This window comes from Chiroxiphia lanceolata, chromosome 7 (genome assembly GCF_009829145.1).
Source record: "Chiroxiphia lanceolata isolate bChiLan1 chromosome 7, bChiLan1.pri, whole genome shotgun sequence".
Lineage (NCBI taxonomy): Eukaryota > Metazoa > Chordata > Aves > Passeriformes > Pipridae > Chiroxiphia > Chiroxiphia lanceolata.
In genome coordinates this window covers 29,110,582-29,138,284 of record NC_045643.1, presented here as the reverse complement: position 1 = coordinate 29,138,284, position 27,703 = coordinate 29,110,582, and the positions used below count along the sequence as shown (strand labels likewise).

General features: G+C 39.1%; 1 protein-coding gene across 5 annotated transcripts in view; it reads left to right on the top strand.

Moving 5' to 3' along the window:
- MYLK (myosin light chain kinase) overlaps positions 1 to 27,703 on the top strand; it is a 205,509-nt gene that overhangs the window by 126,956 nt on the left and 50,850 nt on the right. For all 5 annotated transcript variants that reach the window (XM_032693456.1, XM_032693455.1, XM_032693454.1 and 2 more), the window contains 4 exons: positions 3,564 to 3,644; positions 4,004 to 4,893; positions 14,953 to 15,069; positions 18,367 to 18,447. In XM_032693456.1, coding sequence (XP_032549347.1) covers positions 3,564 to 3,644; positions 4,004 to 4,893; positions 14,953 to 15,069; positions 18,367 to 18,447 — 1,169 coding nt within the window. The remainder of the gene's footprint in view (positions 1 to 3,563; positions 3,645 to 4,003; positions 4,894 to 14,952; positions 15,070 to 18,366; positions 18,448 to 27,703) is intronic.

Below are 27,703 nucleotides of genomic sequence, written 5' to 3'. Positions count from 1 at the left end.
TAATCAAAAGTGCTTTTTTCCTGTTTCTCCAGAGAGTGCTTCCTGGGGACATGCAGACAATAAGTCTCATCTAAGGTTCAGTGAAAATATTTGAGTAGATTCTGCCAAGAAACTTGTATTTCAAGATATTTTGAACATAAAAGTCATTCCAGGGAAAACTGATCCCACAATAGGACAGAGAGCTATTTTTAAAACTGCTTCAGGCTTTGCAGCTGGGGTTTTATTTGTTTTTGGTGGGTTTTTTTATTATTATTATTATTCCTTGACATTTTAAAGATAAGTCCTGTGCATGAGTATTCTACAGAACAGTCCTGCAAAAGTCAACACTTCCAGGCACTTCTTTACAGCATAGCTCCTAAGCATAGGTTTTATCCATGCCTATCATTATTCCAGAATAACAGAGACACTAAGATCTACCTGTGTCTAGGGTTTTGCTGATAAAATGCCAACATGGAGAAGCTCAAGCTGCACAAGTAGTATTTTTATTGCCAAGATTGAAAACAACGGAGACGTGAAAGACTTGAAGATGTGCTTGTGTACTGCAAAGCTCTGTCTTTTCTCAGTGCCCCTATGCATCTCTGCCTTGCCTAGATTCTAAAATTGCATAAATGTAAAAGTATTTACCAAGCTTCCAGAATTATTCTTGATTGAATTTAGCATCTAAACCTCCCAGTCCTTCTTAATTTTTCTTGGCTTGTTTCTCCTTTTCAATTTTGTGATCTCCAAGGTAGGTCAATGTTTTTAAACTTACCTTTATAGACTCTGCCACTGAATTCAGAAGACAACAGTATGTTCTCTCTGCTCCTAAAATCCTCACTTTGATTTCAGTGGGAGCAGGACTTGCCCTGAGAAGGCTACACTTTTGAACAGGGATGTGATGAATCAGACACAGATTCAAGGTTTGTATCCGGTAGTCTAGTCACTCACTTGAATCACAGCCACTCACTTGAATTGGAAATTATAACTAAGATCAAAAAACTACCTTGTGAATAATTTTTCCATCTAGGTACTTGTGTGTCCCACTGTTACCGTAATTTGTAAGTGCTTCCCAAGGTTTTAAAAATAGAAAGAACAAAATGCTCTCCGGCTTTCTTACCCCCTCCTTTATTTTCCAAACCCTGTGAAAAATAGCTTACTTAGCTTACTTTAGAAGGGTTTACTTTGCTTTCCTTATTTGCTTCTTTGCATAAGTGAAGAATTTGCAGAGGGAAGGACGCGTTGCAGAAATGGGTTCTGCAGAAATGCTGTTATTCTTCACAGTGGTCAGGACCACATCCAGTATCCCTAAATCCCTCTCCTGGGAGAGTGCTGTCTCTGTTACTTTAACCTCTCCCACTGGTGACACAATTCTTGTGGGCAAATATTTTTGCCATATGGTCATGACAGAAGCTGAGCAGTGGTACCTCACTATTTGATGTATGCTGTAAATTGTCTATACTTCAGCATGCATGGCTTCTCCTTTGTCGGTTTTGGATTGGTTTTAAGTCCTGAACAGGAGGAATCTTCTGGTAAACCAACAGCCTGCTAACAGCACTACAGCACTGGTGAATGAGCAGTTCCAGAGTGTATCTGCTTTTCTTAAAAGCTTCTGAGAAGCAGGAAAAAAGCCATGAGTTTCAATAGTGGCAACAGGAGACAATTTGAAATGTATTGTTTCAAGACAACAGGTTTTCAGCAATTTTGGTACCCTGCCATCATTGGATGCCAGTCAGTATGTTGGGAGGACATGACATGTTATTCTTTTTATTTATATTTCCATTTGTCTTGCCTTCTTTCTACTTCTCTTGCTTCCAACTGGAGGCCACACATAAGAGGAAGTAAGAATGGCAGATCTCCAGTGCGGGGCTCAGTTAACTACTCTTTGCATTGACTTGGATCCTCTCCTGCCATTTGGACAATTTATGTTTGGTGCTCAGATGTTATCTAGTTTTTTGTATTGAAGGAAATAAGGGTTGTGGCTTTCACTGCTGTCCTCATGGACTGCCTTCAATAATAATTTCTAGTGTACGTGTTCTGACTTACTGGATATAAAAGTGTTGGAAATATTTCTATGGTTTCTTGTTATTAATGGTCTTAAGGTCAAGTAAGATATGTTCCTATCAGCAGGGCCTTTACTTTGCAATCCAGTTACTTTGGTGAAACCCACTGATTTCTTTGTGGTGTTGAAGGCTTGATTTTCATATTAGTCTGATCCACTGTTTCTTTTTCTAAAACAATAGAAAGCAAGAGAAATCTCTGAAAAGGTGATGGCACTAATTGCTGTTATAAAGACAAAACTTTGTGCTGCATCTGTGATTCTGTGATCTGTGTTAATGATCTTGCCTACAGTGTGTCTTTACTGCAAGTTACAAATGGGTGAAATTATAGTTTCATCACCCAAACAGTAACATATCTAGGAATGTATTTCCATGCAGTTTAAAAAACAGTCAGGACAACATATTGATGGCAAGCCAACAGAAAGGCAGTCCTGAGTCCATGTTTTAAACTTCAGGGCTAAGTGGACTTGAAGGTGCTCTTATCTAGCAAGTCTTTTTAAAGGAAAACACAGCTGTGAAAACCTGCCTCTCTTCCATTCCTCCCCCTCGACACACATGTGTTTTGCTCATGTCCAGGAAATGTTTTCAGTAGCAGGAATTATTTTTGTTCAAAAAAGAAAAATCATCCAGGACTTTGTGGTCTATTCAAAAGCTTATACTTAAACTGGGAAGGACAGAAGTGTTTTCACTAATAAAAGATATCTCTAGTCCTCAATCAAGTCAAGTCTGGGTTTTTAATAGCAGTCAGGGGAGTGGTGGCAACAGTTACACAACTGCTGCCCTGGGGGAGTTAAATTTTGCTTTTGGCATCTCCTGTGTTAAGCGGAGAAGAGCTGTTTGGGGCTGGAAGAATGATATATATCCGCAGGAGGGAGGGAGCTGCAGGGGAGGGGGGAGCACTTTAAATGAATTCTTTAATGGGAGCCCTTTCCAGAAGGCATCCGTGGTATTCCTCTGCAAAAGGAAGAATAAGTACTCAGCACCATATATGGTGACACTTTTATGTTTTTTAATATAAACATGTACAGGCTGGAGCAATCCGTGTAGATGGGTTTTGCTGATTGGTTGGGCCAGGGGGGAGGGAAGGAAATGAGACCCTGCTTTTAATATCTTAACATTAGAAAACTTAAGGGCTTGGATTTGAATAAATAAACAGTAGGCATGGTTGGAAAGATTTCAGCTTTGCAAAATATCCCTTCCTCTGACTTGATTTTCCAGCTTTTGTATTTATTTTCCTTTAGCTCATTTGTTTGCAGTTGTTTCATGCTGTAAATTGCTTTGATTTTTGTTCAGGGAGTATGCTGTTCCCAGTGCAGATAGCAACAAATCAGTAAAAGCTGTTTGAGATAGCTTGGCTCCAAATATAAGGGGACCAAATCCACTCAGTCCACCACCACAATGCTGGGCATAGGAAAGCAGGAGGCCACACTGGGTTTGAGCTGCTTTAGTACAATACACAATCACTTAGCTCAGGCAAGTTACAGAGGGAGAAACCTCTGCTTTTCTCATTTCACTTAAATATTTCAGGAACCAAGTTGGAGAATGCAGCTGCCAGGTGTCTCTGATGCTGCGGGAGAGTTCAGCTTCCACAGCAGAAATGCTCAGAGAGTGAGTATTTTTCCCAGGGACTTGCATGGGTGGGTTCTATTTTTTGCTCCGTTAATTCCCTGCCCTTACAGACCCAGGCTGGCTGCTGTTCAACCTAATCCCCAAATGTGACCCAACAAATTGTTTTCATCATACAAGCTAAGCACATTGTACCAAGCCAGAGTAGAGAAGATCTTTTTTGTTTGTGCCCTTATATGGCTCCTGAAGTCATCATTGATGCAATAAACTAATGGAGTATGCTCCTCTAATCAACCTCCCCTTCTATAAACACATTTTGTTCCTGCTCTGAGATTGTTCCCTGACATTTTTAAACCAGCCCCTTTCCTGGCTCTCTCTTTCTTTTCTTTTTCGGATCATAGTGGGAGGGAAACAGCCAGCTCTGGAGAGCAAAGAGATGGTGGAGATCATGGTAAACTAACATTTGGTAGAACAAGTGGCTTCAAAAAGAACAGCAGTGCAACCAGAGTAGCTGAAGAAGAGCAGGAAGACGTCCGAGGTGTGCTGAAAAGGCGAGTGGAAACTCGGGAACACACAGAGGAAAGCCTGAGGCAGCAGGAAGCTGAGCAACTTGATTTCCGTGACATTTTAGGCAAGAAAGTCAGCACCAAAAGTTTTTCTGAGGAGGAACTGAAGGAAATCCCAGCCGAGCAAATGGACTTCCGAGCAAACCTGCAGCGGCAGGTCAAACCCAAGACCTTGTCAGAGGAGGAGAGGAAAGTCCATGGTCCTCAGCAGGTGGACTTCCGCTCTGTGCTGGCCAAGAAAGGCACCCCAAAAACCCCATTGCCAGAGAAGGTGCCACCTCCTAAACCTGCTGTTACAGATTTCAGGTCTGTGCTGGGCTCAAAGAAAAAGCCACCTGCGGAGAATGGCAGCGCTGGCACCCCAGCACCAAACGCCCGCGCCAACTCTGAAGCCCAGAACGCGACCCCCAATTCTCAAACCCCCATTGCCAAACCAGCAGCAAAAAAAGAGGAGAAGAACGACAGAAACTGTGAGCATGGGTGTGCAGTGGTTGATGGTGGAATAATTGGGAAAAAAGCTGAAAACAAAGCACCAGCAAGCAAACCACCAGCAAGCAAAGGAACAGCACCCTCCTTTACAGAGAAGCTTCAGGATGCTCAAGTTGTAGATGGTGAGAAATTGGTCTTACAATGTCGGATTTCCTCTGATCCCCCGGCAGCTGTCACCTGGACTCTAGACAGCAAAGCCATCAAGTCATCGAAGTCCATTGTCATCTCCCAAGAAGGTAAATCAATTGAATTATAAGCCAGCTGGATGGCACACTCTTATATCTCTCTCTTGATTAATAATATTTAAGGGTAATGCAATACTTTATGTAAGTCCTGTGTCAGTAACTGTTTCCAGATGCAGCTTTCTTATTATGTCAGTGGAGTACACAAGGAACAGTATTGTTTGACATTTCTTGTAGATTCCCCTTTAACAGCCTGCAGATGTAATTTTTATAAAGTTGAACTTCTTGCATTTTTAAATGCTGTTTACATTGCTAACGCTGTTTAAGGAGCTGGTACATGATGCTTATTTAAACTGAACTTTAAGGATTTAGAACATTGAAAACATAATAATATTATTGCTGGTTTACAAATTCTAATTTAATTCTTCTGTATGTTTAATATTTCAGGCTTTTTATTGCAATGAGAAACACAGAAGCAAAGAGGGGTGTGTCATAGAAAGAAATTACTACAACTTCAAGTTACATAGTTAAGATCAGAGTTGAGAACTGCTTTCCAGTGTATTTAATGCCCCAACACAGATGCTTCTGTTGCCATTACAAGCACTAAAATATTTGCACCCCACTGGATTGATGACTTTTAACTAACTTCAAAACAGTACAGAGTTTGGTAAAAGTCCTCAGAGAGAAGACTTACTGTTTTCAAATTGAATGATTACTTTATATTCCACATTTCGAATAATCAAATCCTAGTAGAGTGGGGTTTTTTACAAAAGTTAATATTGTATCTAGACAAAATAAATTTTCATTGGGACAAAAATAGGGAGGACAACTGATAGCACAAAAAAAACTTCTTCATGTTTGTTTCATAAAACACTGAGGGAATTATCTGAAGAATGACACTGTCTGGCATATTGTAGTTCATGTTCACAGTAAGAATTATAGCTTGATACAGGAGTCTGCACTCTTTTGAATCTGCACTAGTTCTGAATCTTTCTTCATTCAGTCCAGACTGTTTTTAGTGTTACCAAATGAGAGCCAAATTAATATGCACAATGGTTCAGCACAACCAGTGAATCCTTATGCAGTGTTTCAAGCACTGACACATAAGCATTCTTCTAAAGAGGATGCAATCAGAAGAAACATTACCTTCAGATAGAGTGGGGGTACCCAAAGAGTACATTTAGGGGATACCAAAGTAATTAGATGGAGAAAGGGAAGTGGTAGCAGGTGCATTGTGTCTGGCATGTGTCTGAAGTAACATGATTTTATTTTTTTTAAAAGTAGATGATGATTGTCACCAGAGGGGACTGTATAGGATAAGGTTAAGTGTCGTGTACATGAGAAAAAGCTAACTGGTAGAAACGCTGTCCTTGTAAAAAGGACTGACAGGATCAACCAATTTAACCTGCCTTACACTGAGGTGTAAGGGTTTCAAGAGTTTTCTTGGAGTTGTTCAGAGTGAAAAAGAAATTATGCATCCTAAAGTTCCATGTCTCCTATCAAAGTACATCAGATAGACATAGTCTGTATCAAAGCTTCTAAGCTATGGTGGAGCCTTTTAAAATCCCAAAGCTTTAGTGTTATGGTACTGCAGAAAGCTGTTTTCCTGACTGAAATAATCTGAGTAATTGACCATTATAATCCCCTAATTTATATTCACTCTATAAAATGGTACTGTGGAGCTGAAAATCCAGTGTAGCTGTTTACACTGAAGTTAACAGGAATGCTCTGCCACCTGCCTGAGCCGGGTGTGTGACCTGCGTGACCCAGTTTGTCTGGACGAGGTGACTCTTGGTCACAACGGTCCAGAGTGTCACACATTAGCAGTGCTTGCCATTGGGGTAGGGAACAAAGGTCACCACTGCACACGGAATCCACTGTTCCAGGACAGCTTCTTGCAGGGAGTGAAGAAACCGTCCTTATGTTCTGCTTGTACCTGCACTGTTACACTTGTATCACGCTTGGGTAGTCAGTGTTATCAGTGCTTCAGTCGGGCTTTCTTTTGCACGTATTTGCAGAGGATCTTAGAAAGAAATATTCCACAGGGCAGTAAGTTTTCTCCTTTAATGGAAAGAAATGGAATGAGGATTAGAACTATTTTTTTTAAACCTTATTACTTACCCTCTGGTATGCTGAGGGGGTGCATTGCATGATGGTCAATTTAGTGGTTTTTTCCTGACAGTACCTGCTAACTTTGGCACTTGGAGAAGTTGCTGCTTTCCCACTGTAAGATGCTTTCATGCCAACTGTTAAGTAATTAACTAGGTATGCATGATAGTTACTTTAAGTAAGTTTCAGATTTCAGAGATTCAGTTTTCTCTTTTTCCCTAATTAGGAACACATACATAGTTGAGGAAACCAAGAGAGGAGAAGGAATAATTGGAGCTACAGACTAGAATTGAGAAATAACAAATCCAGGATGAATATCAGGAAATACTGTTCAATAGGGAAACTGTATGGATTAGTCTCATAGATAGTGTTTGAAGCAGTGTCAAGCATAGAGAGCAACAATAAAACTGGATGCAGTACTCAGCAGCCCAAAGCCAAAATCCCAGTTTCCATCTTTTGCACCAAACACTGAACATGCAGCTTTGTCACACCCACAGGTGTCATGTCCTTCAGCAGCAGTGCCCTTGGCCAGCCTTGGGGCAGCATTTAATGGGCCCTGGAGATAATCCCCTGGAATCATCCTCAGCTGAAAGAAGGTTGAGTCTCCGGGGAAGCAGAGGAATTCAGAGCAAACAGACCCTAGCTCACCCTGGTGAATTTAGATCTTGCAAAGCCATTTTTTATTTCTTTGGTATGATCTCGCTCCTCTTGTGTTCAGCAACAAAATCCACTATGGAACAGGATAGAGCTGGTCCATTCTTAGCCATTTCATCACCTGGTTTTGTGCAACCATGATGTTTCTTGGTGACCACAGAGGTTTGGGTTTTTTTTCAGATTTTCCAGAGGTATCTCACAAAATAATAACTTACTTGTTCTTCAGTGAGTTGGATACTGGAAAATCCTGTATCTAGAGTAAGGCATGTCTGTCTGCTTCTTATCATACTACTAGTTTATCTTAGTATGGGCCACTGGCCCACAAAGAGAGAAGAGAAAAAAAAAAGCAAAAAGAGACAGCAGTTTGTTCATCTCATGGTGCCAAATATATTATAAATACATAAAATCTGGTTTCAGGAACATGCCCATGTGATTAAACAAGTGGCATATTTGGCCAGGAAGGTCAAACTTAGAAGTGTGCTTTCGTGAAACAAGTTCACAGGACAGGCAAACTGTGCAAAACTATGTCCCATTATGCAGTCACTCACTGAAAATAACTTTCCTTGGCATATGTGTCCTAGCTGGTAGTAAGGCCCTTTACTTGTTAGAAACAATGCTGTTCACAGGTCTCCTCTGTGTTTGCAGTGCCTGTTCAAGGTGGTTTAGCCATTAGAGTGCAGGAGAAGGGAGGGTATTAGCCCTGCTTCTACTCCATTGGAGAAGCCTGAATACAAACATCAGGATCAGAATAACCTCTGATTGGTGAGACCTTTGGCAAAAGGAAAACTAAACCCTGCTCCAGAAAAGACCTTCATCCTCAGGCATATTTATGCAGTATTTGTGCTGTATTCTGGTAGTAAATCCAGGGCTTGCAATGTATTCTATGATTCCAGGATTAAGTTTACATTAGCAATTTGAAGTCAGAATCTGGGCAACATTATACTCAATGTCACATTCACAACATATCTAATAATCCTGTCCCATTCCTTCCATTTTACATTTCAACTATTAATACGGCTTTGCTTCCTTTTGAAATCATCAACATCAGTACTTGGTTTTCTATTTCCTTTGACAACTCTCCAAATAGTATTGTGTCAGTTGATTGGCATGAGTGATTTTTTTGCTTCAAGTATCATTTTTATGACAAAGCTCTTATACCACCTCTCTTTTACAAACAAGTCTGACATGGTACAATTTTGTAAATGGTTTGATTTTATGTTTTTCTTCTTTTAAACTTGCCAGAGTTCAGTTATCTACATTCCTGGGATAGATATTAATGTGGGTTTTGCCAATGAAATATCAAAATAAATGTTACAGTTAGTAACAAACAAAAGAGGGTCCTCATAAATTAGAGCATTGCTATGGAGGGGTTAGGTGGTGCATGGTTAAGAGGCAGTTGACTTTAATATGAGAGAGTTCTTTGTCTGAAGTTATGGAGGGGATTTTTGTTTGGAAAAATGTTTTTAAGAAGGCTCTAGCAGACATTACAGTGGAGTTAGACATATAAGGACTGAATAGAACAAGTTTCCTCACACAGTGAACTCTTTAGAGCAGGACCCATTTTGGTTTACAATTGTATAGCACTGGCACAGCAGTGCCCTGTGATAGTGTCCTGCTGTGTGACTCATTCTTGGACAGAAAATCCCCCAAGAAACTTCTTGCATGGTTACAAAAAGTGTTCTATAAGACAACAGCGAAAGGGCTTTGCAAGCCAGCATCTGTACCAGACTGGACAACTGAGATGCACTGTGAATAACAAGTCAAAACGAGCAAACTTGCCATTTTTTAAGTCAGCTTGTTTTGCTTTTTTTGGATAGATTAAGTGCCATGTGACTATATAGATTGAAGAAGAACTGCCTAATATAAACACAGAGGTAGTGGTGACGGTGTAGCTTAGAAAATGCCCTGAGTTTGCATTGCTTTTTTAAAACAGCATTTTTTTCTTCCTAAGTGTCTTGGCAGCATAAAGATTTGGTAATCTTATTAGCAATAATGCCTTAACAACTTTCTTGTGACTTAACATAACTCCTAAATCTTCCTATCAGTTGTGCAAGTCTGTGTCTGCCAGTCTAACAAGGATCTGCCATTAATTTTTTTTTCTTTTTAATTAACTTTGAGTAGGAGTTTGGTGTGTAATTAACACAATTCTATATACTGCTGAAAGTAGATGAATTTTGCACCTTAAAAAAAAAGCTTCTTCAGAAAGTTTAAGGCTTCAGGAAGATCATCTGAGCATCAGTTCTGACTCGACTCCATGTTTGTCACGTGCCACATGCTACAATTCCCTTTATGCTGCCATTTTTGTCTTAATCTTTCTTCTTCCAGAAATACATATAGTGTAGTTTTTAATACAGCATAAGAGAGACGTTTGCTATAGCCACTGGTGATTTATTGCAATGTCTAACTATTCTTGTGACAGTTTTGTTTTTAAATCAAGAAACAAAGCAATTACTTATTTTTAACTGGTTAGAATGGCTCTGTAACCAAGATACCTCTCTCTCTCTCTGTTCTTTTTGAAAGTTGAAAAGTTAAGTTATTACTGACTTTCTCTCCATGATTCACTTCACTGAGCCCTTGGAGGCTTAGGGTTGTTTTATTTTGGTTTGGTTTTTTTTTTTGATATCTCCTCTCTAGTTGCTATTTGTTGGTTTATTATCCTATTTAGAAAATAGGCAGCAGAACCATATGCTGGTATCAGCATCGGTGAGATGGAGGTCACCTTCCTACTGCTGTGTTTACTGGAGGTCATTGGTCTTCTTTCTTACCTCACAACATTGGAACTCATGTTTGGTACTTCTCTATAAAACCTTAAAACCGGAATATACAGCATCCCTTGCTGCCATAGATGCTTTTCTTTTCACTATCTTAAGCCCCTTTTTTTTCCTTGGGTGAATAGGACTCAGCTTAACAAGTAAACGAGATTTTTTATGAGGACTGCCCTGTTTTCTCTCTTTCTGTCTTTTCCCTTTCCAACATTCTTTCTAGCATCTGTAAATTTATCAATGTTATTTTACGAATACTTCTACATCAAAGATTACATACATAATAACTTTGGTTCTAGTCTGATCACAGAGGAGATCCACTAGAAACAGACTGAGTGGTGATTTCCTATTGTCACCTTCTTGAGATCTGTTTTGGCAACTCTAACTCTTCCTAAATCAGTGTCATTAATATAATAATTACAAGCACTATAATGTGATATATCACCAATATTTCAGTAAAGATTAAGAAAATTACCCCTACACAACATATTTGCCAGTTAAATGTCTAATCTCATTGAGTCATGAAAGTAGGTTTCTTACGTTGTTTTCCTTAAAACTCTATCAATTAGCAGTAATTACATTTGACATTTTTTCTTCTCTGAAACTCACAAGTTTTTTCCCTGTTTTTGCTTTTGTCATAACTGTTGTCAATATTTTCCAGGTCAACCCACTTCCCATTTTTAAACATGACTGTGATACTAGCACATATTAGCACTTTCCCAGACAATTTGAGATTTATTAGGAAATTAGCACTATAAGCCAATGAGTTTCTTTAAAAATTATTATGGTTCCTAGGCACAATTTCTCATAGACCAGTGTTTATTAATATTGCCTAAATACTCCACAGTACTTTTTTATTGCATGGAATACAAAATAGAAAGGCATAAATTTCAGTCTGCATCACAGATAGGAGTCAGGAGGTTGGCCAGCAAGATGCCAGTGCAGGGAACAAAACTAAGGAGCTGTTTTTTTGTTGGTTTGTATATTTGTTTTATATCTGAAGTTGACTTTCTGTGGAGTTTCATGGAAAGAATGCAGAAGCCTGGAGATATTTTAAACTGCCTTGCACTATTTTTGAGTAAGTCAGAGAATCCTTTAATAGCTCAAAATTCAAGGGAAAGGCTTTGTGCATCTAAACCAGAGCCCCCAGTACGCTCTCAGTTTCTGTGGCTGTTAAGATCTTTTCTAGAGCTGCAACAGTGGAAGATTCCAACACTCATGTTTAGTCCAATCCTGCACTTTGTGACAGTGTTTAAAAATTGTCTTTGGCCTGGCTCTCAAAAATGTAGAGGGTCGGGGGGACAAAATGGATAGCAAATATTTTTATTTGACTGGGATTTTTGAAGTGCCAGAATTTCAGAATACCCAACTGGGATAACGAGTCTGGGCTTTCTAGCAGTTACGAGAAAATAAGCTTGTTTCAGGTCATGAAGGGGTTTTGCAGAGGAAATACCAAATACTTCATTGAAAGACATTTGGCCCTCTAGCCCCGGGAATTGACTGTAGCTCTAGATCACAGAACATGGGCCTGTTGAGGAGTTTCCTGTCCTTATAAAATCTCATCAAGCTTTGCCTGATTTTTTGCACTGTTGGGGTTTTTTTCTGGTTTTCTAAGAAAATGAGGTTTGTACAGCCATGCTCTCTCTCAGCCTTCCCCTATACTCCCAATCCAACACGGCCAATACTTCTCGATCATTTGGCCAATTTCATACCAAGTCCTAGTAGTCTAAAATTTCATGAAACTAGTGGCTAAATAAGTGAGAACGATCCAAATTATCTCATTTTCCCTGCACTCCTCCACTGAGGGCTACTACAATTGTATCTGGTGGCAGCAAGAAGCCCAGCAATCCCCTTGAACTTTGCATGTGCTGTTCCAGTGTAGTTCCTGGGGAGAATGAAGACGTGGAGGGAAATAAGATACAGATTATTGCTGCAGGGAGGTGGAAGTTAGCAGAAGAAAGATACAGCCCTTGAAAGAAACAGATTTCCTTCATCCTCATTCTCACAAAATAATTTTATAAAAATTCAGCACATATAAATATTATTTTGGAAGGGCTAAAACTGACATTATTTCATGAGAACTCTTCTCCCAGCGCAATAAGCCAAATGGAGCTCTGAGAAGACCTCTGCCACACAGACTGCCCAGAGCTAGATTTTAAAAGCAAAACCAGCAGAGCACTGAGTGCATATGGCAAGTCGAAGATCATCATGAGAAAACCCTAGGATTTGCTTCTGGATTTTGGTATAACTGTGGGAAATGACTTATTGTAAGGGTGAGATGTTTCTGTTTTGTATATGCCACATAACAAAGTGTTTCCCCTGAGGTGTTAGCTCATACTGCTGTATGGGCAGCACTACAGTATGAGTGGTGAGGAATCACCTTCTCTCACATTAGTCTTCAATAAGCTTAGGAAGGGCTTCTTAGCTTCTCCAGCAGAAACTAAAGTAAATTCTGCTTTATTCCAGTCCCTTCATGATTCACTTGCCCTTACGTAAAGGCCAGACCCCTTTCCTGCAGGAAGGTGGCCAGACATCTCCTTCATATGTATGTGTCTTTGTTCCATAGTTTATGTCCTTTTGCAATAGCATTTTTAGATTTTTATGTTCAAACTTTTCTAATCACGTTACATATATTTATACAAATTCTTAGACTGGAAGCTATCTTTGGCTTGCTCTCCAACTGTCTCTTTAAACAGCAGAGACATGTGAATTTATATTTGCTAGATGCCTGTGAAAATACTTTTCTAGTGTCTCTCCTCCATTTGGAATGGAACTGCAGCTCGTGACATTTTTGGCTTTGGCTTGACTCATGGAGAAGTGTTGCCTCAGGGAAGGCACGTGGATTTTCTTTTCACTCTGTGGTTGGCTGAGCACAGCACATGTGAGTGAGGGGTCAGTGCTCCTCTTCTGAGATAGTTTTTGCATCATTTCTCAGGGGGAAAATAGTCATTATTTAGAGCTTCTTGATTTTGTGGAGGATGATAAAGAGGGGGACAAAAATTTTCTTCCAACCCTTGTGTGTTTCTGGCAAACCAGATTTGTTGGGAACCATTTGAGTGGTTTTTTTAAGATTTGTCTTGAATAACAATATTCAGGTTTACAGTGAGGGAAAATGTGAATGCCAAAAGCATAATTGCTATATCAAAACTGAGTTTGTCTCCAAGGAAAATCAGTGAACTCCCAAGTTATTCTGATGGAGGGGAGTTCTTTTCAAGGACCTTTCAAGGTCATTTTCATGGGTCAGTGTCATCTGTGCCTCTGCCAGTTCTCACATCACAGGGGATACGTTTGATGGGGAACCTGAGATCAAGCACTCTGGAAGGGTAGAAGGCAGCCTCCAGTTAACACAGAGAGAAAGGTGGCAAGTAGAGATGCTGGGAAATTTCCCTAGATCTCAGGAACCAGGGTAGATATCTGAAAAAAACCCAAACAAACAACTATTCAATCTTGTCATTAATTAGGAGAGACTGTGAGAAAGGTAAATGGAGGAAGGGGGGAAGGTTTTACTGCAACTGAGGTAAGTGGAGGAGGTGGGAGGTGTTCTGGACAAGGGAACAGCAATGGGTAGGTGGGGTAGAAGAGCACAATGTCTCCGGCTGTGTTTAGTGGACAGGCACAGCTTTCCAGCGAGGAAGGAGAAGGCAAGTCCACAATTCACCCTCACTTAATGGGGGATATTTGGAAGGGGAAAGTATGGAGCATTTTAATTGGGGTTCACCCTGGGAAGGAAAGTACCTCTTTGTTCCAAGCAACGCAAGTGAACATAAGGGATTAGGTTTCCCTTCCTCATCCCCCACCTACTGGGAACAACTTCTGTTTTGGTTCACAGAGTTTTAATTTTTAAGAGGAAACGTATTTCCCTTGGGTCATACCAAGCTTCCCTTGGTAACTACGGAGCTTATGTTGCATCCTGTTTCTGCAAACCCAATTAAGTCAAATTTGGCTTTTTTCTTCGAAAAGAAATGGATTTGTTAGAGTGACAAATTTGATTGCCACTGATATATTGGGCTTTGTAATGGATGCTTTACAATACCAGACATTTATTCATTAAATAGTTCAAGCAAAAAGAAAATGTCTCTCCATGGAATTTTTAAACTTAGACACTAAGCTGAAGTTCTACTTTTACATGTGGATGTTCATGGGATTGGTAGAGATAAGGCTGAACCAAAATATTGACATGGCTCTTTGACAGTAATGCTTTTATTTACAGTCCTAAATTACTAGCACTTTTGGAAAAAATCATCTGAGTGAGGACTTCTGATTTGTGCTATAAGACAAAGAAGAGCAGCAGAGATGCTGTTCTGGGTATTCTCTACCCTTATCCATTAACTTGTCCAGGGCTGCAGGGACAGCTTTGAGTATCCTAGGGAACAGCAATAAGATTCAATTTATCTATCAATGCGGTTTTATTTCTTTAACAATAATAAGGTTCCAATTTTTATGTCAAACTTTTAAGGCCAATACAGGTTTTTCTAGCAGTGAAGATCACCTGTAGTGAAGGATTGGCTCACTTGATGCATTCTGTTCCTAGCACTAAGGTTTCTGTGAACTGCAATGTGACATTTGATCTCTCCCTCCTTTGTACCAGGGACACTCTGCTTACTTACCATTGAGAAGGCCATGCCTGAAGATGGGGGCGAATACAAGTGTATAGCTGAGAACTCAGCAGGAAAAGCTGAATGTGCTTGCAAAGTGGTGGTAGAAGGTAAGTATTGCCCTGGATACAGGAAAACCCTTCCTCAGAACTTCCTCCTTCCCCCCCCTTATTTCCCAATACCAGCCTTTAGGAACCACTTATGCAAAAAAGAAAGAACTCTGCCCCCTTCCCTTCTGCACTTTTTGGTCAATAGATAATTCAAAGTCTACCATAAAGAGGCATGAGCAGAGAGACAGTACAGAACCAAGGGCTCTCATTGCTTTGTGGAATAATCTACATCCTCCTGCTGCCCACTGTATCACTACAAGGTTTTTAGAGCAGTCGGTTGAACCTGTATGATTTGTTTCTGAGTTGAATGTATCCTCTGAGAGCATGTAAGAAATCATTGTGAGACCCTGGGTATTGGTCTGCCTCAGGACTGTGTAGGGCACATTTCTCGGCCTAGAACTTTCCAGTTCTTTGCATTCACTGATGTTTGGTCATTTGGTTTTCTAATGGAAGTGAGCAAAAATAAACAAATTAGCAGCTCAGCCATCCTTGTATGCCATAGTCTTGGAACACGGAGGTACTCATTTTCAGCCTTGGTCATGCTGATGGCACTGTACTCTTGCCAAAAAGTCTTGGCCTTGGGCAAGTATTTTATTGTGAGGTTGAGTGAGACTCAGACTTATAAAACTGCTATGGAGTTTAAGTTATTTAAGGGGCTTAAAGTAACCAAATGTGCTTCTTGCCAGCTCACCTTCTGGTGAGCTCATCCTTAAATACTTTTGAGACTTTCCATTGTGACTAAAAAGAATACAAAACTAAACAGCAAGCCTAATAATATAGAACTTGGGTACTAAACCCTCACAACTGTGTTGCAGATGTGGTATTTGGGGCAGGAGGTCTAGAAAAGAAAACTATTATTTGTTTTCCTAATGTTGCATGACATGAGGTAAGAATATGGTCCCACAAATCCTCATTAAAAATCGATCTTCATGTAGCTGAAAAGGGAATTGATTAGACATAAAATTGCAATTAATTATGTTGGCTCCTGTAATGGCACCTTCTGTGATACTACGGTCACAGCGTAATCTGTATTAGATATTTGATAAGCTATTGTTTATATTCCTATAATTTAAAGTAATAAATTTTACCAGCGCTGAAGATCAAAGAAGACTATCAAGAGGCTTTAAGCAAAATCTCATGCCCTGCAACACCTTAACTACCACAGATGCAGAGTGGTAAAGGATCAGATCATCAGATGCTTAGCATACAGTAGTTCTCCAGAGCTGCCCTAGCGTCTTTTAAATCTCAGTCACCTACATATTTTTTCTTTGTCGTCTGATCTCCTTCAAGTACATTCTTTTCTTCCTGAAGCCTCCCTTAGCATACTTCCCGCTTCCAGTTTCCTACTGGACAATGCGTGCTCTAGGAAGCTGCAAGGTAGACTTTGGCTTGCAAAATCTTGATCATGGGAGGCTGTCAGCTCATACCATATTCATTGCCTGATGATACGAATGACATGACATCAGCTGTCTGGCTCACTGTGGTGGTGGCACCCATGGCATTAGGAGCTCATTGCTCACATAATGTTGGGCACCAGAATGACCACATTCCTTACCTTGACAGTGGCTGCCTCATCTGTCTTTTTCATTCTCTCCTGGCATGCTACTGAGAAGAGTTTTTTGAGGAATGGCACCACAGCAAACTCCAGCTATTTAAGAAAGGCGCCATTTGATATCCTGTGTCTGACTGGCAGAGGGGATGACTGTTATTTTTAAATTAGAATTGTGATCTAAAAAAACAACTAAAATTTCTCCCTTCTTCAGTCTGCTGTTAGGATCCCAGATGCTGGTTTTTAGACTGAACAAGTAGCCATAATTATCATTATATTCCTTTTGGCACCATGGACTTAAGTAAGATTGGAGGAATGTTTGACTTCAGTTGTCAAATCTGTAGAATCCGAGTGTCTGAACTGAGATCTCACACAGCCTCCTGCTCTGAATTGTTTGTTAGGAGATTCTCTCTTCCCTTTATAACTTCTTAGGAAACTTAGATGAATTTTCACACTCTAGTACCTATAAGTAGGTGACTGAAATAGCTGATTCCACAACATTTATGTCATCTTTTCTCTGGTAACCAAATTTCAAACAGCTCTCTCACTCACAAATCCTCTGAAAGCTGGATATCAAATGAAGCTTGTTAGGATTTGCATTATAGAATCATAGAAACTAGAATGGTTTGTGTTGGAAGGGACCTTAAAGATCATCTTGTTCCAACCCCCTGCCATGGGCAGGGACACCTTCCACTAGACCAGGTTGCTCAAAGCCCCATCCAACCTAGTCTTGAACACCTCCAGGGATAGGAAGATGACAACCTCTTTGGGCAACCTGTTCCCATGCCTCATCACCCTCACAGTGAAAAATTTCTTCCTAATATCTGATCTAAACCTTCCATCCTTCATCTTAAGGCCATTTCCATCTGTCCTGTCACTACAGACCTCTGTAAAAAGTCCCTCTCCAGCTCTCCTGTAGCCCCTTTAGGTACTGGAAGGGGCTTTCAAGTCTCCCCAGAGCCTTCTCTTCTCCAGGCTGAACAACCCCAACCCTCTCAGTCTGTCTTCGTAGGAGAGGTGCTCCAGCCTTCTGATTGTGCTCAACCTGGAATAGCCTTGCTGAAAAACAGTTGCACCTTCTATTAATGTGTCCATGTCATAAGGGACACACGTGGAAGGGAGCTTTATTGTCTCTCTTAAGTGTCAGTGTAGCCTGCAGTGATGAGCCAGTTTCTGGATATGAGCTGTGCAATTGTGAAAATAATAAAATCCATCAAACCTCAGTCCTATGATGCCTTTTTGCCATTTTTATTTAGGAATGAACTAATGTGTAACAATGTCTTCTTAGAAAGATTTAAACGTATGGAGGAAATGCTACTTCTCCAAATGGGTAAATAGGTATAGATTATATAGACAATGGAATAGAAGAATTGCATGGCAAGGGATTGTTTTGGATGAAATGATGTTTCCCTTTTCCATGCACTGCCTAATGCAGCTTTGTGCACATCGTACTTTGTCCTATTCAGCTAAAACAGACCTATCAGCTTAGATGGCAGCTCTTGTCTAACTGCTTTCTTGGGTTCTCAGTGCAACTGCTTTCATATAGGGCTTCTCCCTCTCTGCTCCTTCTTCCTTTCAAAATGTGACATTCACAAGCAAATCTGTGCAGAAAATCTTTCTTAAAAACCTGAAGGACAGCAATTTCCTCTAACTCTGCAGAAAGATCCAAAACAAACATTTTATTAGACAGCTTTTTCATTATTAATTTTTAAATAGGGTTTGTATTTTATTATTTATTTTGATTGCAGATGCCTCAAAGACCTCAAAGCCTGCTGACAAGAAGACCAAGAAACCTAAGCCCACACTTCCCCCAGTGCTGCCAACAGAGAGTAAGTGACCTGGATTTGGATTGATTTCTTTTCAGTGGAAACAGAAAAGTGCTTTGGGATTCTGTGGTCATTCCCTTCTGTATGCAGACACAGTATCAGAAGCCTGTGCTGTTTCTTTAGCCCTTGCACATAAGTCACATGAAATGAGTTTTTTTGCCATGTGGGGATTAGAAGTAAGAGCTGAAACTGTGAGTTCAAACCAAGCCCGCTCTGCTCTCAGTTTTTCATAATGGTGCAATAAACTTGTGACACCAATTTATTTTTGGCTGCCTCACAAAAAGCACAGAAGTACTCAAGTAGTTTGCTTCAAGTCGTGTTGTGTCCTGTGTAGACAATATAGCATTTTACCGCTGGTAGGCAAGGCATCTTGGCTGAAATGTGCTGTAGCATAATCTGTCCTTTTTTTCCATGACCATGGAGTGGTTTGGGGAATTTTGCATTCTTTGTTTTAAGCCCAAATGCTTAACTTGCTTTTAATGCTTTCTGAAATAACAAGTTAGCTATAAATTCCCATGTTTGTGACTCTGCAAACATGCATTTGATTAAGAGGAAACTTTAAATGGTAAAGGCAGCACATTAATGTCAGTTTAGAAATTCCTAATACCACTACTATTTTTGAAATTAAGTGAACAGGGGATACAAATATCTCTTAAATCAAAACTGGACTTTGCAAGTTGTTTATCTAAAATGTCCACCATGTGAGTCCCTAAAAAAAATGTAAAGACATGGTTTAATGAAAACATGAAATATTTTATCCAGCTCTGTCAAAAAATAAAAAACTATGATCTGATCTTCCAGCATGAAGGGTTTCAGCTGCTTTCAGCAGGACCCAGTGCAGTTTTGTACTGATTGATGATCACAGGTAATAACTGTGCTTCTGAAATTGTCACTTACATAGATCTATGCCCTGTGCTACAGCTATTTTTGAGTTGCTGGCTGAGTATTATAATTCTCACTCCAGCCACTCATTTGGAGGTGTGGGAAGGGTCACACTGACATGCTCCACCTCTGCATATGAGCTTCAAATGCTGTAAATGATAGCAATTAGGAACAATCATTTTGTTCTTGAACATCAGTAGAAAAGAAAATATTAAAGCTGTTTAAATCTCCACGGGATAGTGTTTTGAATAGTGTTTTCTGTGCACACAAACTTACACATTTTCCTCTGATCCTCCAGCAGTGTTATCATTTGCAGCTTTCCCAGGGGAAAGTGTAAGTTGGAAATCAGTTCTAAATATGCAGATATATGACCTGATCCACATCCTGCTGTTTTGCTTTTGATTTCAGTGGAAATTGGACATAGGTAGCAAAACAGAAGTTTGCTACTCTGGCTGCAGGACATGATTGGGAAAAGAAGTTGAAATAATGGGGAATGGTTTTCTTAAGGTTGCCTCCATAGCATGTCATACCAGTGTTTCAAGTTCTTGAACTGTCTCATAAGCTCTCTCAAAATGCCTATAAACCATCTTTCCTGTTGCACAGAAAAAGATCAGGTAACCAGAGAGAATATTAGGAAACTGGGCTTTGGAGGAATTTTTGAAAACTTTGAAAAATATATATTTAATTTTAAAAGGATTTGACTGCAGAGATTTCTCAGGTGATTTTTAACATCTCAGTCCCTGAGGACAGTGGGTATTTGTCTGCCTGAGTGTTTTATTTGTACATTTGTCAGGGGCAAAATACACAAAACTGATCCAGTTTCAATTTATACTGAAATCTTTATCAGATGTAGAGACTGTGAATTTCCTTACCTGAAAGAGGATGGGCTTAACAAGTCACAAATTTGTGCATCTTCACTGTATTTCTCTTGAAAAGAGGGTTAATAGAGAATGGCTGTGAATTAAGATGTCCCAATCTAATAAGGAGATACATTTTTACTCTAATTCCTTCTAACCTTTGTTGCCATGTCAAGTCACCAACAGTCCTAATGGCAAGTAGAGTGTACGGAACGGTATTGAAGAAATAGAGAACAAAAATTCCTAAAAATGCCACTGAATGAATTCCGAATTTTGGATAGTGAATTCAGTCACAACAGTATATGGGGTACAGAAAGTATATACTCTCTGTCACTTTTACAAATAGTTTTCAGGGGAAAAGCTCCATGTTTTCCTCTTTCTGTAAGGAAGTGCAAGTCAAATTCATGGTTAGCAGATATGTCAACCCTTTTTTTATTTCAGATAAATTATAAGTGATCCTTGTTTTTTTTGCCCCAGTAGGAACCTTCAGGAAAGTAATTAACTTTAGGTTCCTGAAAGCAAAGATCAATACATTTCTTTTTTGTGGAGAATGGTGAATTTTGTCAGTATTTTAACCTGTAGAATTTGTCTCTCTGTGAGAAGAGTTGCTGACCCAGTTCATTGACTGCTCATTCTGACAACATAATTTTACTACTGGAAGCTTGGGTATTGTAAGCTACAGAAATCCAATAGCAAGTAGAATTTTTGGATATACTTTTTTTGTATGCCATATACTGGATCTGGTGTAGAATAAACAGTTATTCTCAGAAGAGCATCTCTGAAGGCAGCTTTGTATCATTCAGTGATTAACAATATCTCTGAATGGATGCTTGCAGTTTTACTTGCAGCAAGATTGCTCCCACGCAAATTGAGGAAAATTAAGATGTATTCTTTTTGCTTACAAATAGTATTCTGTCACCCGCAATTTATTAATAATTATGCAACTCTCCAATGATAAATAGAATAAATAGCAAAGTTTCTGAGGATAACCAACACATCCACCTTTGAATCTGGGTGAAAAAAATCCTAAGGAAGAAGAGAAGAAGGGCACTTCTGGAGCTGGTTCATTCTACACTGACTGTACTGACTTGGGCTTTGCCACTTGTGTCTTCTCTAGGTGGATGTCAAATGTTACTGAGTTAGAATAATAAAGTGTCAAGTTTCTTCTGTGCAGATATAAAAGACTAAAGAGGCAGTGGAAAATTGGAACCTTTCATTATTTACCATATTGCATTCTTGTGCTATGCCAGAACAATCAGTGGGTAATATAAGGGTCTTCTAGTTTGACACAGCCCTGCAGCAGAAACACTGAGCCAAAATTCTCACCACTTGAACATTTCTGTAGGGAGCTTTGAAACTGCTGTAAGGGATTTAGGTGTCCAGTTCCCTTTGAAATTAGAAGTTACTTCAAAGTAAGCTTAAAGGGAAGGGCTTATTGCAATTACCAAAACCACTTGCAAAATCTTCGGTGCCTATTAAATAAATGTTTTTGTCACACAGACTGTGGAAAAATCAAAGTGCTGCTTGAGATTTTTTAAGAGTAAATAAAGATTTCAAGGTTTATAAATAATATTCTTTTTCAAAAAAAAACTATTACTACTCCACCACTTCCAAATATGTTGTTGTCCTTAATGTGTTTTAAGCTGAGGACCAAAATTAGCCCATGATCAGGCATATTCATTTGCAGATCTAGAACCCAGCTTTCATGATTCTCAGTCTTATCATTAGCTCAAATGCAATATTGAAAATACTACAGATTATTTTAACTGACATCCCAATAATTTCCAAAAGCATATTTTGAAGGCTTTTTTCAAGATTTTGCTGATGAAAAGGCACATTACAGAAGCCAGATGCTATTTTTTAAACTTTACCACGGCTAAGCCCTGCAACATAACTTTACTATAGTAGGAAGAAACTGTATCCCAATTATTGCTACTGAGAAAAAAAAATGGCTTTAATGCTTTAGAAAATAACCCTCATAAATCTAAGCATTGGATTAAAGTGTTTGGAAAGAATGCCCGGTTTTTTTTTTTGTAGGGCTAATTCACAGCACTACTTTCAGTAAATATTAAGAAATGGCAATTTATCACCCTGTCATAATCATTGGTATGAAAACCCTAACAGGATATCCTGGATTCTCTCATCCGAGTAACACTTGTTAAACCCACTGTTCTCGTATCCAGGACCACAATACATTGAAGGGATGACCCAGCACAGAGGTTGATTGCACAAATGTAAGTTCTTCTATTCAGTTAAAAATAAAGTTACATCAAAGAAAAAGACTTTCTCCACACACCTTTGGTTATTTAGCAGTATTTGGTACCTTGCTGATTTAAATCTTTTATATCTGCTACTATATAAAATGTTTGATTTCATGTCAAACACATTTTTGGTAAAGTAACTTCTCTTGCTGATGGTTCTGAATAAAATGTCACCAGTGACACTGTCCAGATCAAATCCTCTGGAAGGCTGCGCTGTTATCTTCCCTGATCTGAATTTTTAGCATTATTGGTACTTGAATACAAGGCTGCCCAGTGGCATCTCTGGAACATGAAAGTAAATGTGTTAGGCAGGACTCCTTATCATGTTAATATATTCTTTTCCTAGTGGGGGGAATTCTAAGTATTAATTGCCATGGAAAAATTATGAATCAGTGGCCAAGTGATTAACATGCAGTTCTGTTATTTACTCTTCAATAAACAATCTTGTCAGAAAATCCAAGTCTGCAAACACCATTTTAAGAAAATGTCATTAAACCATTAAACTTGATGCATCCAGTTTAGATAATATGTAACTAAGCCAGTAAATGCTTCCAATTTTCTGTTGATTTCCATTCTATGGAAATAATATGAAGCACGGCATTAATTAATGTCAAATGTTTCAAATCTTAATTTCATGTCAGATTGTTTTGTCCCAAGTATAAAACTTGCCACTTTCTAAGTGAAGAACTCAATTGCTAAGGAAGCTGATCAAGTCAGAGATGTTCTTTTAATTACAAAAATAAGAGGGCTGGATAGCAGCTGTGATTTGGTGACTGTACTTCTCCTGACCTCTTTGGTCTCTGAGATGCTTTTGAGGGTCAAAGAAGCTATCCAAGCCAGTTCCCTTAGTCCCATTCATTTCCCAGAAGGCTCATGCTGCTCTGCTCCTGGCTGCTGCAAGATCCAAGACATTTTCTGCACAGTGAGTGCAAGTACTTAGTGTGTTGGAACAACATGACTTATGTTTTCAGTGAAGCTTCTGACCAAACATTTCAAGGAAAAATTAATCTTTTTTCCTAAGAGAAGCCGAAAATTCCGCTTTTAGTATATGTAAATCAAATTGCCATTAGCTATTTTTAAGACCTAAATAGGATTTCTCTGAAACTCTGGGTTATGAAAGGTGCTGCCTTCATTCCTCAGGTTTGGGGCCCAAGGGTGCCACAGGGCCTCACAGCCAAGTTGGGCTGAAGTAAAAAGGCAATGTAAGATTTAACTTGGTGAGACTGAAGGTTAGTTGCACCACAGATGAAAAGAAAATTCAGTTACTGTACATATAAAGTGAGCAATGGAGAAACAACTAATTTGTTGTCCAAATACCTTCCCCTGAGTGCCCAGTTCAGCCCTGCTTCACTAATTCTGGGTAGGCATTTTGAACTTCTGCCAAGTTACTTTACAGCTCTCACCGTAGTGATATTTTCTGAGTTAATGTTGGCACAGAACAGTATTTTCCGTGGGTATTTCATGCAGTCCAACCTACATATCTGTATGTTGAGAGAAGAAGACAAAATGTTTATTGACTGTCTCATACAGAGAAAAATGGATAGTTACTGTAACATAGCCTTGAAGAGGTGCCATGCATCATTAATTTCCAGTTCAGTCATTGACCCGAAATTGCAGATCTGAGGCATGTCATAGAAGCATTGACCAAAGTCTCTTCTCTATAAAACAGGGGCCTAAATCCAATGGCTTCACTAGTGTGCAAAAAGCACATAGTACCTAGCTTTTCCCACTGACACCATTTGGAGGTCCTGAATGTGCAGATGACCTGACAGTATTTTCCTGTGTAATGGACTGGTAGCCAGTAACCTAGTTTAGATTCCTCTTCCTACACACTTGGTCACAGCGTTTTGCCATCTAATTGTACATGTTCTTGCAGGACATGGGAAATGTGAAAATTATATTTAAGAAACTTACATTGCTGTCTGGCTCCCACCAAGAGGAATTTTAGTGGAATTCACATGACCTGGGTTGTTTATAAGCTCTGTTTGATGCTGGATCTCTTCTGCGCTGCTCAGATTTGCTTTAATTGCAGAGGTTGCTCAAGCACTCTGCTACTCAACTGCTATGGAATTGTTTATTCCTCCACCCGAGCTGTTTTCAAATACTGAGTTATTTTCAGTGTACCATATCACATTATTGAAGCTAGTATATGCTAGCTCTCTTGTGACTGCAATGCAAAAGTGAGTATTTCCTGGGTTTTATTTTTATTTTGAGACGGAGGAGTCTGTATTTTTTTTCAATTGGAGTACAATCTCTGCGTGATTTAGAAACTAAATATGAGATGTTGCAACAAAATGACAGTTGTTTTTAATGAAAAATAAAATAAAAGCTTTTAAAAACTGTTCTGAAGCACACAAACTCAAATAACTGACTTGTATGGAATTTAGTTTTCTAATTTCTGCTTCTCATCAAATTTAATCAGAGTTGCTTTCTGTTTTATTATATTTACATACTAAATATTATGAGAAACTTGCTCTTTGAGAAGCAATGTAGCAAAACTTTTAAAGCTTCCAAACCTTTTCAGGCTACTGGTGTTTGGTGCATTATGACTGTCATTTTACTCTCTAGCAATTAGCATAGGTTCGTGGATTTATGAACAAATTGGTAAATAATGATGTGTTGTCTTTTTCTGCTACAATTGTAGCCATCATCTTTCTCCTATTTTATCTTGTCTGTGCTAATACCTGTAACAAGTTTTTGTACCATCAACTAAGTCTGTGGGTGAAACGAGTATAGAGCAGAATAATTCATTGCCTTGACCACAAGGCCAAGTGTTTTATTTTTTCTGCACTTCTAGCTGTCAGTCATTCTATGTTTTTTAGCATAGCAAGGAGTAGTGAAACTTTACAGACAAACAGTCACCTTTGATTCAGGCCCTGATATCTACCCCCAGAAGGCTTTTAAAGAGATTACACTGAAGGGATTCATTTACATGTGAAAAAGAGAGACCTCATAATATCATATCCTATAAGTCCAAAGGATTCAAGTGAGATGGGGAAGAAGGAGCAGATACTTGAATCTCGGCTTTCCATAAATTTTCCATAAATATTCTTCTTACCGTAGTGTCTGACACCTTACAGACATGACTTCTTTTTTCAGTTTCTCTTGAACTCTGAGGATGAAATCTTGACATGTTTTGCATGAGGGGAAAATTGTTTCCTATGTGTCTGTAGTATTAGAGTGCCCTAATCATCAGCCCTTCTCCTATCCTGAGCTATTCCATGAGCAGACAGAAGCAGGGATAACATCCTTATGTTAACCCAGTTGGGCAATAACTGTACTTGTTTACCAGGTGCTGAAATCCATCACTAGAGAGGACGTGCACATAATTTTAGGCATGTCCGCTGGGGAAGACAGTAGGAATCATGGATTAGTTGGAAATACTATCTTGAATACTGATTTTTTTTCAGATCCTAAGAGTTTTACTTCATGCTTTATGAAAGCAAGTTGTGTAGAGAGCCATTTCAGGGGAGGTCTATGCCTATTTTTAGTAAAATTCCAAAAAAGGGAAGCAAAAAAGAAAGACAGAGGCTCTGAACATATCTGCTCTCACAAATACACCATCAGGGAAAGGAATAGCACAACCAAATGTCCCACAGCTCACAGCCTGTATGGGATCTTTCCCTTTTTTAGTTTATGTCCCCCCCACTCAAACACAAGCTCTCTAAGAAGCAAACCTGCCTATAAAGTTATGTAAATACCAGCCTTTTAATGTTTATGTTAAGTTGTTTCTAGAAGGCAGATTCATTTAAGGAGGGAATATTAGTCCTTTTTCTTCCAGACTGGTTTTCAGCTTCAGCCTATTTCAATGTAAATATCAAAAGAGAGACAAACCGTCTTTAAAAAAAAAACGCAGCAGAAGCAGACTTGAACTAACATTTCCAAGAAGCTCAAATATTTTAATGAAAACAGTCATTTGACCTTGTGAACTTTTGGTAATTTTATTAGATTTTTTCACTGTCTCCAGCAGCTTTTGAAACAACAGTTGCATTTCAAAAAGATGCATAAGATGAGCTGGTATTCTCAAGGAAGATCTACAAACAGTGGAGTAAACACTATTAGCCAAAGAAGATGGCTTCACAGAGCCAGAGACTTGTCCTTGTACTCATCCCCTTCTACCCCATCCCTGCCTTTCATTTCTGCTCAGGGCTATTTGTGTCTGCAAAACAGGATATTCAGCCAGACCTTCCAGCAAACCTGCATGGTTTGATGAAGTCCAGTGACAGTCTGTATATCCTCAGTTAAGTGAATATAGTGTCCTGGTGGGTAAAAACTAAAATTTAAACAAAAAAATTTTATTTACTTACAAAAGGAAGTACCCTAGCTGAATGAAATGATGCGTTCATGATCTCTGCTTTGCTGCCTTGGTTATTCCAGGGCTAGGAGGTTTACCATGAATTTACTCCACTTACAGGGTAAATGAACCTAGTGCTTCATTATACATCCTAGCATGTATAGAATCATTGTTCTTGTTAATGTGATGAATTGAATGTCACTGACTGTAGTTGTGAATGAACAAATTATGCAGTTGGGATCCCTTCCGTGATGAACTGAGTGGTTGATAATAGGCAGAGAAAAGTGAGAGGGGTATCTGAGTATATAGATGTCCATTTTGTGCAGTTATTGTGCAAAGGAAGAGAATTACATTGTCAGCCAGGAGGAAGAAAGCTTTAGAGACATTAAAGAATCAGTGTGAAACATGAACATTTGGAGAGTGTGATGACTCCACCAGCACTTTGCTTGTTTACTGAGGTACTGCAACAAATATGCAATGTAGGCCAAGAGCTGAGTGAAAATCATACTGGATTCAGGAAGTTGGTTGTTGTCCTATTTGTCTGAAGTGACATTTCTGAAAAACAGCAACAAAAACTCTGCAACCCAAGATGGCATTTCACAAATGGTGCTTTTCCTTCATCATTGCTGCTCTTTGTTCATATCAAGCTTAATGTAGTGTGGAGGCAAACAAATTTGTGTTATTGTAGTTTGTATTGCAAGCCATTGGAGCTCCGAGGAGAGACCCAACAGCTACTTCATTCTCAGTTTAGAGAAAAGCAGAGAGTCTGTTTTTCTCTAAATATAGCACACACAAAACCAAAAATGTTTACACATTTTTAAATCATATAACTGAGTTAATTTACATGAGATTGTGCATCTAATGAGTAACTAATGCATTATTTGCATTAATAGGAATGTTTAAGAGCAGATGGTAGACTCTACAGCTCTTCCAGATGGCACCTCAAAATAAAAGTAGTTTCATCC